Source organism: Cryptomeria japonica, chromosome 5, assembly GCF_030272615.1.
Source record: "Cryptomeria japonica chromosome 5, Sugi_1.0, whole genome shotgun sequence".
In the NCBI taxonomy this organism is placed as follows: domain Eukaryota; kingdom Viridiplantae; phylum Streptophyta; class Pinopsida; order Cupressales; family Cupressaceae; genus Cryptomeria; species Cryptomeria japonica.
In genome coordinates, this window is record NC_081409.1 from 503,685,315 (window position 1) to 503,698,291 (window position 12,977).

General features: G+C 35.1%; 1 protein-coding gene across 1 annotated transcript in view; it reads right to left on the reverse strand.

The window, feature by feature from the left end:
* Window positions 1-3,456: 3,456 nt before the first annotated feature.
* LOC131064887 (V-type proton ATPase subunit C) overlaps window positions 3,457-12,977 on the reverse strand; it is a 72,686-nt gene continuing 63,165 nt past the window's right edge. Inside the window, exons 9-11 of the mRNA XM_057999215.1 lie at window positions 4,083-4,166; window positions 3,899-3,978; window positions 3,457-3,762 (exon numbers count right to left, since the gene is read on the reverse strand). Coding sequence (XP_057855198.1) covers window positions 3,660-3,762; window positions 3,899-3,978; window positions 4,083-4,166 — 267 coding nt within the window. The 3' untranslated portion in view covers window positions 3,457-3,659. The remainder of the gene's footprint in view (window positions 3,763-3,898; window positions 3,979-4,082; window positions 4,167-12,977) is intronic.

Sequence of the window (12,977 nt, forward strand, 5' to 3'; positions counted from 1 at the left end):
TGGCAATAGAGAACAACAACAAAAAGGACCATACATAAAGCATGGCACACCAAGGGATGGTGACCTATATTTTTTACAATTTTAGTACGAGAGGGGGTATCAATAGATTAAGATTCCACCTTGCTTGAGTTGTTGACCAAGATGTCAAGTTGTGTTCCCAAGTGTTGGAAGAAATAAGGAGATAAACAAAAACCCTGCTTTCAAATTATGCAAAGACAACTAAAAGATGACAAGGAAGCAATGGCATTTATGATGAATTCTACAATCAAACCTAAATCTACAACTAGCAATTTTTTTATTAACCCACAAATTGATTGTTCATTTGTACCTTGAGATGTTCAAAGGGCACAACATTCAATTGTAGATACCAATTAGAACCATGAAAAACATGAGACTAGGATGTCAACAACAAAATTTTGATACTAAAATAATATACCATCTAACGTTGTGAATTGACCATATTGGGAAAGGTTGGTGGTTGTAAATGTGGGGTTTAACACTCCAAGAGCTAAGGGTTGCAATGGTCTATTGTGGAACGATGACATCTAAAACACAGCTTGTAATGGATTATCAAAGTAAACCATCTCAAAACAAAGTGGTGACATTTTATTGGAGGGATGGATGGATAGCAAGAACAAGACAATAAATTTTTTAGTGGATTTGAGTAACATATTGATGTTTTTGATGTCTATAGTTGACTTGTACAATGTCAAATGTGTTGAGAGTTTATGCATTCTATTGGGAAAGGTAATCTAAGAATATTGTCCAAATTATCAAGGACATCCTAGCATGTGTAGTTATAAGGAAACATATTCAAGGGAGGCACTCTACTATGTTTTTGGAGCCTTTGTGTAACCTATTACCTAGATCTAATACTTGATGGATCAAAAGCATTGTTAAAAACATAAGGAATATCGAATGGATCAGATTTTTCTTTACACTAGACAAATTGACAAATTTATTTGTAATCATACTTGAGCCCTTAGTTTAGTGAAAGAACAAAGGTGATAATCTTATGTGATCAAGGGTGACAACATTTGTCACAAAATTAACCACATAGAATTGTATTATTAATAACTTCTCAGATAGTATGTCAATTGGTTGTCTCTTATTAAGGTTATGATAACAAAATATATTTATAAAATCATTCGACACATCATTAACCATGGACAAATCAACTCTACCAACAAATGCATGCAATTGTATACTACCTAAGCTCAAAAAAATTCTTTTTATAATACATCTAGGACTCATGAGAAAATTATGGTCTTATTACATGCATAGATAAGTTGACACCAAACAAAATTTGAACAAGTTGGAGGTTTATACGAGTACATAGGGATTCAACTTTAGCCATTCAAAGGTTAAAAAATCAGTAGCCAAAGTAAAAATAATTAGTCCTTTAATCATATACTTAATCGATAACTACAAATTTAACTTTTTATCTTAAAATAAGTTATAAATTTTATGATTTTTAACTTGTATATTATATTTTTTAAATGAGAGGTTTGCAATGAAACTACACCAATCTTCAAAGACTAATTATTTGTGTTATGTCCGAACCCTATGGTACATTAGAATGTGAACACAATTGGAAATACCACGTTTTCCTTCAAACTAAAAAGGTACAAGGTCCCCATGATGGCATTGACTTAGATGACATCGATTCATTTTCAAATTCAATTATCGGTGACGCAAATGTATCGTTCGTTGATGAAGATTTAGTTGAATTTGAAAGATATGCAGCATTACATAAATCATTCACTCACTTGTGATGCTTCAAATTTACCTTTTAGTTAGAGGATAGGTGATACTAGTATTAGTTGAGGTAAGAAGTAAATTGTATTTGACTAATTATGAAATGTTGTACCATTATTTTTTATAATTTTATATAATATTATTGAATATTGGGGGGCCATCGACTTATGCTTCTCATGCATTCTTTGTTTGTGCTTCTCATGCATTAATTTTATTCTTTTGTATCTATTTTTTTGTTATTTTCCAAGTCCGTGATCCAAGTCAAAATCTTGGGCTGCAAAGTCGGATTTACTAATCATTACATTACGACGCCTTATACAGGCATGCAACAGTATAAGAAATGCACTAACCATGGAAAAATTTACAAAGCAAATCAAAGGGTAACATAATCTTGGTTTCAACAAAACCCAAAAAATTTTAACTCTAAACCAACAACTCTAAAGGGAGCAGACCCAAAAGCTGCTACGGTGCTGCATAGCAAGGGCCCATTTTTCAAGAACATTTGTACAAAAAGTAACCATCTTTAGAAGTCACAGCAAAGAAATAATCAATCATATGGCAACACAAGACAATCCATAATACATGCCTCCATGCACATATTTTAACCTATAATATCTTTTAGGCGTTTTCAGACAACCAAACAAAGACATGGCTGATGTGACTATATCACACAGTTTGAGGGGTTTAAAATAAGGGTGCACGTGTTCTAAGACACATTCTATAATTTATCTATGGCAAAACACAATCTGGTGTATTTTCTTAAGAACTTGGACAGGTGAACTCCAAATGAAACCGATGCTGAATCATCATGGCACATCCATATGACCACCAACTAGAAACGGTCAGATTTACCTATTCCAAGAGAAATAGTCCCAAGTGTAGTGTATTGGGAAAACAGGAAAGCATGGAAGATTGAAGGCCCAATCAATGCATCTTTTTGGTGAAAAGGAAGCTGACATGTATCTTTTCTATAGCTTCGAAGTACCAAACCTTTGGGCAGAATGAACAAACAGTACAGGAAGCATGATATCTTCCATGCATAAGGAATTGTTAGGCTTCTAATGCTCTAAGAGAGATCCGCAACATTGTATTCCTTATAACCATGAAAACTGAGGAAGCATAAACTTTTGACGCCAAAGTTTCTATATCTAAGCTTCTCCAAGGTACATCTTGTGTCATTTTTATCTTTTCCATGCAGATTGTTCAGTTCTTTCATGTTGATTTCATCTCCATCAGCAAAGCAAGCACTTCATCTTTTATGCTAAGTTAATTTAAGCATAGTTCTCAAGTCACAACGGCAAATATAAGTAAATTCGATAATTTTGCAACAATTTGTATATTAAGGAATCACACGAGTATGTCAAAACAGATCTTCCAGCACCGAAGGAGTGTCTTGAGCATGTGCACATTGTAAATAGATACAGGATGTGAAACTCATAGTTGTACCAAATCACTTTTTTACCTTAGGGTTTCAGCAGCAACTTGTGCATGGGACCAAACCATAACACTGCTCTAAAAAAATATAAATGAAAACCAGTAACAGAGCACAAAATTATCATTGATAATTACAAGATATTCATATACAAACATTGAGAAAAAGAGACACGAGGCATTCTATTAGATTTTATATGTTGTGGTGGTCAACACTGATAGGAAAAGCAAAAGTGTATTCATGCCATGGAAAATATAAAGAGATGATAAATAGCAAAGTACACAACAATTGGCATTGTCTTGATGAAATGACAAGAATGTTAAAGAATTACACTTTGAGGAACATCCGTGATAATGGCATTCTTTTTATTACTACAAAAACTAGATAAATAAGGGAAATACATTATGAACATCTTGCTATAGTCAGGATAAACAATCTCTCTATGGAAAAAATTTCAAAACAAAATGACTTATGTTGCCAAGTTGATTGTGAATGACACATATGGATAAGTGTCAACTTCACCTCCAGCGAGACCCGTAATCCCCACATCTTCTTCAGATTTCCAGAAGTTACTACATGATTGTAGAAAATAATTTCAGTCTTTCATATAGTAAGCCCAGAAGCACTCATAAGAATTGTAAGACCATGTCTTCATCAACACCTCTTTTATTGATGATTAAAATATAAATAATCTGATTATTTGCATACCTATTTCGATTACCAGTCAATCGTTCAAGAATGGAGCGGACTTTCTTTTCACTTTTAATTGGCGGAACTAAGACAGCTGCCTGATGAGCAAACAAGGTTTGGTATCAAAGAACAAAATATATAATGGGATAAAAGCTTAGATCTTCAAAGATAAAGGAAAGCAAGCTACATTAACTTGTCATACCAAGAATGAAGGTGGCAAGCCATATCTCAAAATGCTTTCCGTAAAGAGGCGAACTGCACACAGATGCATCCAGGAGCTGAAAACCTGCAATTGTGAAGTCCAGGTATCATGTGTCATTTAAAATATGTTAGTTTGTTTTTTGAATAAGCTCATTTAGATTTTTATGAGAGAGTTATGAGTTTTAGCATCTTGCTGAGAGCTAGAGATTGAACTAGGTACTTGAGTATTGCCTCTAGCAAGTGGGTGTTGACTCGAGTGATCTGATGTAGGTTTGGAAGGAAGGGAGTTGGCTCAGGCAGAAAATTGTTTCTGATGGCGAAGGGTGGCCTACACCTTTGTAAAACTAGAAACATTTGATCCAAAATAATTGTAATTTTTCCTTATTTTACTCAACTTTGCCTAATTCTCAAAAAAAAAATGCATTGGCCTGAAACTTGATCTCTCGATATTTTTCTTGACAAATAATATCTGGATTCTGATTGCTCCATATGTATTCTTCTGAGAAAAATTCCATTATATATTTTGATTGTTTTCACCTTCACCAATATTACAACTAATTGAAATGCACATAGAAAATACTAAGAGGGAGGGTGAATCAATATTTTAAAACTTTTAAAAAACATGAAACCTCATAAAGTATAGAGAGCAAACATTGTTGAGACATGGACCAGCTAGGACTCGAACCTAGGAACTTCCATACGCTGCTAGAGTGCTCTACCACTGAGCTACTGGCCCCTCTTGGACCAGTCCATCGTTGGTCCGGGTGTGGCTTATTTCTAACACCAACACCCCCCTTAAGCCACACCTCTCGTGTGCTTGGGGCTCCTAGCCTGGACCTAACTCTGATACCATGGTATATATATTGCTGATACCATGTTGAGACATGGACCAGCTAGGACTCAAACCTAGGACCTTCCATATGCTGTTGGAGTGCTCTACCACTGAGCTACTGGCCCCTCTTGGACCAGTCCATCGTCGGTTTGGATGTGGCTTATTTCCAACACCAAAAAACATCAAGACACAAACACCAATTTTCTCATGGAAACCCTTTCGGGTAAAAAACCACGACACACAAAAGCTTTCATTAACAAATGGGCACCAATTCTGATTACAGAAGTCAGCACCAACTCACAGGGAGCACCTACTCCCCTTGAAGCACCAACTTCAAAATGCTGAAGCACTTACTCCAGTCTTTTTCAACACAATAAAATCAGAAAAACACAAAGATTCTTATTTCTGGAAATCCAGCAACTGCAGATGTGAACCCCTCGACAGCTGCACGTTCTTAGAAGCCAGTTATTATAGATAACAGTACCGACCTCTAATATATTTCATTTCCCCTTAGCGTTGGAAGTTTCTCACAATTCTTCTTCTTAGCTAGTAGCTATACATCACATACTTTTCAGCAGAAAACTCTTATTGTCTTCATATTATTGACAATTCAAATATAACGTTTTTATGCATCCTATTTCCATGCCACCATACACTCAACAGAACGTGGTAATAAAAACGATGATGAGAGAAAAATAAAAAATGATAATAAACGATGCCTGATAGTTTTTGAAGAGCATGATCCTCACACTTCTTGTTCCAGCAATAACCCAATTGTCTGACATTTCAGCACAGAGATAATCGCATATATCACCACGAACAGTCAAGGCAAATGAAACCGTTACACTATCAAAATTATGAGATACCCGACCCTTAAATCAACCACCACGTAAAATATATCCCCATACTCTCCACAAAAAACACAAACCCAACATAACTGCTGACAAAGGAAGAGAAGGACGGCTCAATAGGGAATAAAAATGGTTCATTAAAGCAAACCATTACACAAGCTGAAGCCATCGCACCAAAGAACCACAATCTCCAAACATTAAACACTGCTTCCAGTGTTTTTCATGATTCATGCCAAATGGATAATAGAGTCGACTCAAATGCATCTTCACATCAATTAATATTTCCTTTCAAAAAAATTCACCAATAATCTTCCGTTGCAAATATAAATCGAACAACACCAACTTAGGATTCTGCCATTAAATGTTTCATTTCTACATGCCAAAAATAATAGTAATATTTCACTTGTTTCTATGGCAAACCTTGGGAATAGATGAAAGTCACGACAAATATTAAACCTTATTACTCAAATAAATAAAAAACCATGACACCTTCAAGGAAAACAATGAGAAAATAAGAAATGAAGGTATACTAAATTGGGCCACATAAACAAAAGTTAATCACTGTCCAAATTAATTGACTTGCCTCATCAAATGGTGACATGGCAAAGAAATAGACAAGCAAGCAACTTAAGCAGACAATCAACCAACTCAAGCAAACACCCAAGTAGCTCAACCATACAACCAAGCAGCTCAAGCATGCAACCAAGTAGCTCAAACAGCTCAACCAGACAACCAACCAGCTTAAGCATGCAACCAAGTAGCTCAAAAAACAATTGATGAAAATCTAATGAAAAATCAGCAGCTTGAAAAACATCTCATTCCAAACTTGATCATCAATCTTTGACATCAATGACAAAATTTCAACAATCTCCCCCTTTGTCATTGATAGCAAATTCATTTGCAACAAATCTGAACCAAAGAAGCTCTGAGATAATATTGTTCCCCCTAACTTACTACTTCCCCTTTCCCCTTTGACATCAATGACTGAAACCAACCTGCATAACTAAAATGGGGCATAGAATATGTCAATGAAAACTCCCCCTGAGTTAGAACAGCACTTCAAAAATGGAGTGAAATCACTCCCAACTTCTTCCTCAAGCATTCAAAAGTATCCCTTGGCAAAGGCTTAACGAACAAATCTGCAATCTTCTCTTTAGTAGAAACATATTCCGGCTTAACCTGCTGATTACTGACTTGTTCTCTCAGAAAATGATACTTAATAGGAACATGCTTAGTCCTAGAGTGCATAACTAGATTTTTAGAAATGTTAAAAGCATTCGTGTTGTCACAAAAGATAGATATAGGATGATCATATTCTACCTTAATATCCTTTAGTGTTTGCTTCATCCAAAATTTGTGTACAACAAGACACTGTTGCAATATACTCCGCTTTAGTTGTAGATAATGAAGTAGAAGCCTTCTTTTTACTCAACCCTGAAACAAGACAGCCACCTAAAAAGAATGCACCTCCACTTGTGCTCTTTCTATCATCAACCGAACCACCCCAATCTGCATCTGTATAAGTTGTGAGTGTAAAATCATTACCTTTAGGTTACCATAAACCATAATCCATAGTACCCTTAAGATACTTAAGATCCTTTTAACTGCATGAACATGAATATCCTTAGGAGTAGCCTAAAGCCTAGCAACCTAACCAACAACTTGCATAGTGTCAGGTCTAGTAGTAGTAACATACAATAAACTTCCTATCATAGACCTATACAAAGTTTGATTTGCATCCAGAGACTCATCATTTTTACTAAATTTACATTTTGTCACCATAGGAGTGCTTACTAGATTACAATCCTCCATCTTAAACCTTTTTAGCATTTCTCTAATATTCTTTGCTTGGGAAATAAAACATCTTTCTTTGATTGATGAATTTGTAAGTCAAGAAAGAATGACAACTCACCCAACATGGACATTTCAAACTCCTTCCTCATATTGGTGGCAAACACTTGGCACATCTCTTCACACTCACTACCAAAAATCAAATCATCAACATAAACTACAACAATCAGCATGTGATTACCTTCTTCTTTAACATATAGATTGATGTTTGCTATTCCTCTTCTGAATCCTTGTTGTTGTAGGTAACTATGAAGTCTGATTTAATAATGAATAATAAATTAAAATACAAAAGAATTAAAATAAAAATTAAATTAAAATATAAAATAATATAATTAAATATGATTAAAATTTAACTAAGTTAATGAATGACCAAAAGGCATGAAATGATAAGTTGTGACTTCACCAAATATGAGTTATAAAAAGGAGAAGAGAACTCATTTGAAGGGGGGATAATTATGGAGTCAAAAGTGCAGATCTGATTTAAATAAGAAGTGCAGATCTGATCGTGAAAGGTTGTGTCCCTTTCAAAGGGTAGATATAATGAAGAGTTGCACTCTTTCAAAGGGTGTTAATGGTGGAAAGGGCATGTCTCTTGCCAAAGGGCATACATGAAGAGGTGTGACCTCTCCCTCAAATTGAGAGATATAAAGTTAAGGAATCAAAAGCATCCAGTGGCATCACCATGGATCAGATCAGATCAAATCAGAAATGTTATTAAGTTACAAGCAGTAACATCTTTGTTCTTGGTGGTATGCATGGGGATGAGCTAAATATGTATGCTTAATATATGAAGCTTGATAATGTTTATGCAGAATTTAATAGTAATATTAATATAGACTACAATATGTATGACAGTTTAATAATGCCTTTCTATCACTAACTGTTCATATGACAATTCAGAAAATTATACGAGGGAGTCTATAATACCTTTAAATCTCACCATCCAATTATGGAGGGAGAATACAAGGAAGCAAGAGCACTAGGCTCCAACAAGTATGCCAACCCCGAGTGTGGGCCAAGAGGCCAAGTAGATGAGGTCCTTGGTGCTCTTGGGCTTGTTGGAGAGGGATAGACTCGAGGCAAACTTGGGTGATTCTCCTTGAGCTCCATAATGGGAACTGGTGTAGGGAGAGAAAGGGTTGTTGAATCCTTCATATAACTATGCAATATATAAGAATGTTGAGTATATAGTCTATCAAGCCATAATGGAAATGTTGACTAATCTATCGTGCAAGGTTCAAACCAAGCTTAGTTGACACTTCTATCATTCTCTCTATGTACTAAAAGTGTGATTCTAGGATAGAATATAAGAGTGTCCCATTAGGGGACATTAAGGTCATACCAAGCACGTGGGGCTTGTTTAAGGCCATAGAGAGTCTTTTTCAGCTTACAAACATAGTTTTGATTTTCTAATAGAATAAACCCATCAGGCTGCTCTATGTACACTTATTCAAATTACTAGTGAGAAAAGCAGATTTAATATCCATTTGAAAAATCTTAAAACCTTTGAAAGAAACAAAAGCTAAGAACATTCTAATTGCTTCTAAAAGTGCAATAGGAGCAAACGTTTCATCAAAGTCAATACCTTCTACCTATGCATATAACCTTTGCACACAAGTCTTGCCTTGTTTCTCACCACTTGGCCATCTTCATTCAGCTTGCTTCTGTAGACCCACTCTATACCTATTACATTCTTGTCTTTGGGCCTTGGGACAAGTTCCCAAGTTTCACTCTTTTGAATCTAATCAAGCAACTCTTTCATGACAGCCACCCAGTGTTTGTCTTTTGCCGCCTCTTCAAAACTCTTAGGCTAAATCATAGACAGCAAAGAGATGTCTTCTTCTTCAAAGTAATTCACATTTCTTCTTGTAGCTCTAGGTCTGTCCTCTTGCAAAATCTAATTGATAGGATGATTCTTTTGAACAAATTTAGATTAAGTCTTCAAAGATGTTTTGTATGTGGTCTTACTTTGATCAATTGTAGGTGTATTTTCAGTAGATACACCTGCTGTCCCAAACTGAATATTTGAAGGTGCATTATCAAAATGTGCATCTACTGCCTCATGTTGAACATTTTTTATGTTTTTTCAGAATTTTCATTTTCTGTCTCAGCTTGTACATTTGAGATTGTTGAACAACAATTTCTACTTCCTCTCCTTGAGAGCTATCATCACAATTTTGCAACTTATCACGTGCTAGTGTTCTCATAAACTTTTACATTAGCACTTTCAACAATCTTGTGTAATATTTTATTAAAACATCTATAAGCTTTACTTTTGGAAGAATATCCGAAGAAGATACCTTCATCAGCCCTAAGATCAAATTTTACAAGATTGTCTTCATCCCTCTTAATGTAACAAGGACCACCAAAAACTCTAAAATACTTAACTGAAGTTGCCTTACCTTTCCACAGTTCGTATGGTGTTTTGTTATGCTTTGCTCTAATCAACCCTCTATTTTGAATATAAACAACAGTATGGACTGCCTCTCTCCAAAATGAATCATTCCCCTTAGACTCATTCATCATACTATGAGCCATTTCTTGGACTAATCTATTCTTCCTCTCAACAACACCATTCTGTTAAGGTGTCCTAGCAGCTGAAAACTATCTCTTTATACCATGTTTTTCACAAAAGTTTATAAACTCATTGGATGTGAACTCTCCTCCATTGTCTGAACGTAAACATTTGATCTTCAGACTTTTCTCATTTTCAACTAAGGCTTTAAAAGCCTTAAACTTCTCAAGTGCCTCTAATTTCTCCTTAAAAAATTTAACCCAAGTCATACATGAATAATCATCAATTAAGAGCATAAAATACTTCTCACCTTGCAAGCTTGTGGTTCTTGTAGGTCCACACAAATCAGTGTGTATCAGTTCAAGAGGTTTTGTGGTTGAATACTCCTTTCACTTGAAGCTCTTCCTCGTTTTTTTGCCAAGTTAACACACTTTACACACTATGTCTGAAGGTTTATTAAGTTGTGGCATATCTCTGACAACTTCCTTTCTACTGATCTGAATAAGACTATCAAAGTTTGTATCCCAACCTCTTGTGCCATAGCCAAGTTTCATCCAGCTGATTCAAACAACATTTTCACTCTTGATATCATCAAGAATGTATAGATTGTTAGCTGCCTTACTTGCATCAGCAATATGTTTACCATCTTTACTGGTTTCACAACAATTTGAATTAAAAACCAAGCTCTGTCCTTGATCACATAATTGACTTACACTTAACAAATTGTGTTTCAGACCTTCTACATATAAAACATTTTCAACTTTGTCTCACCATCATTCAAAACAAGTGTGCCTTTACCTACGACTTTTATTGATGGGTTACCACCAAATCTCACCTTGCCTCCATTTGTCTTCTTGAGTCAAAAACTTACTTTTATCTCCAATCATATGCCTAGAGCAACCACTGTCAACATACCATATGTCCTTTTCATTATGTGCAAGAAGGGTTGTTTGCACGATCAATGATTCTTCTAAAACTTCTTTCTCCTTCTTTCTCCAAAGCTTGGTAACCTCCTTTACTTTGTGCTTTTTCTCAACCTTCTAGTTCGGATTAGAGAAATCTGCCATACCATTTTCACAAGCTTTTGCAATGTGACCAAAATTATTACATTTATAACATATAACATTGTAATTACTCAAAGATGCAAAAGAGTTCTTATTCATAAGTCTGAAATCATTTCTTACAAACACTCTACAATTGATTACCTTGTGTCCAAAATAATTGCAAGTATAACAATAACCATAAAAGAGAGAATTGTTAAACCTGGTCATATGTGCTTGTCTTGAGATAGGGGGGCCTTTTGAAAGCATTATTTCTGACTTTTGAAGGTGAATCATTTATGTTGTTATCATAGTTCTTATGTTGTTCTTCATTTGTAGGCTTGGAACTTTGACCCTCTTCAAGGCCAACAACACCTTTATCAATAGACTGTTTTTGCGAGTTTATAATCTTGTCCAAAAACATGTAACTTTTTTTATCAATCTTTTCATGATTTAGCTGTGTCAAAGATTTATCCAACTTCCTAAATGAAACAACGTCAGCTTCAAGTCTCTCAATGTTTTCTTCTTTAAGCTTGAGATGAATTCTAATTTCTTCTTCTATTTTATTTCCTTCTTCAATCTAAAACTTCAAATCAGCTATCAATTTTTCTGCATCCTCTAAAGCTTGAAATTTCTTGGTTTTTTCTTCATTCCCTTCTGTTGACGTGTATTTTGTACACTATCAAACACAGAATAAAATACCTAAGCGTACCTTATCCTCTCTTGAATAAAGCCTCTGATTGCTGAAGATGTCGCGAAAAAGGATCAATCAGGATGACTCCAAGGTTCTTTGATGTAGGGTCTCTACGTGTGGATAAGCACCAATGGTCGTTGTGAATGCTGTTTCATCAAGGGGCCTTACGTTTCCGAATTGTGGGAACAGAATTTCCTAAAACTAACAAGTTCTCAAAAGATCAAAAGGTAGAGTTTGCAAGAGATAAATTCTAATCTAATCCTAAGAATGAATCAATGTAGGCTAGACTTGGTAAGACTCTACCAATTTCAGTATTGCCAAGGAATAACAACTCCACTAAAATTGATGCGATCTTCTAAGGTGACTAATGATTTTTTTCAATTCATCAAGAATCATAGACACTTCCATGAAGGTACATATCAATAGTTCAATAATGATTGAAGGTTTAAGCAATCCAAATATCTCCAAGACCACACAAGGCGTCCTTACAATCAGCAAGAAGCTAGTGGTTTGGAACGTGAATCTCACCAAAGATCAAGCTCAACACTTAGTCCTTCAAATTTAAATACTACTTCGACCAAGAATGATTCAAGAAAGTAAGCAACCATGAAAGTAGCCACAAGAATTGCAATAAAACACCATAACTTCAATATTTTATTGATCTCAAAGCCAAAATAGACAACAATTGCTTGAAATTCTCTCTTCAATGCTCAATCTTGCTACAAAATAACTTCTAACTATCTGACTCTAATATCTATTTCTCCTTTTCATCTCTAATGACAAAATAAAAATGAGTGAGGGTATATATAGCATCCTCAATTACAATGAACGGCCCAGATCAAAAGAAGATCAACGGCTGAGATCCTGACACCTAAACCCTAATTAGGGTTTATTACAAAAAGTTCCCCTTTTATTGAACAATATTAAATGCATAGCCAAATATTTAATTGGCACAAAAATCTAGGAAACATAGACCAATGATAATTAAGGTGCCACATCATCTACAACAACCTCTCTTCTAGAACCTTGTTCCCTTTCCAATGCTCTTTCTTAGCATATGCAATGAATCTGGACACAATTCCTTCAATCTCAGCAATAGGAATCTCGGGAAGA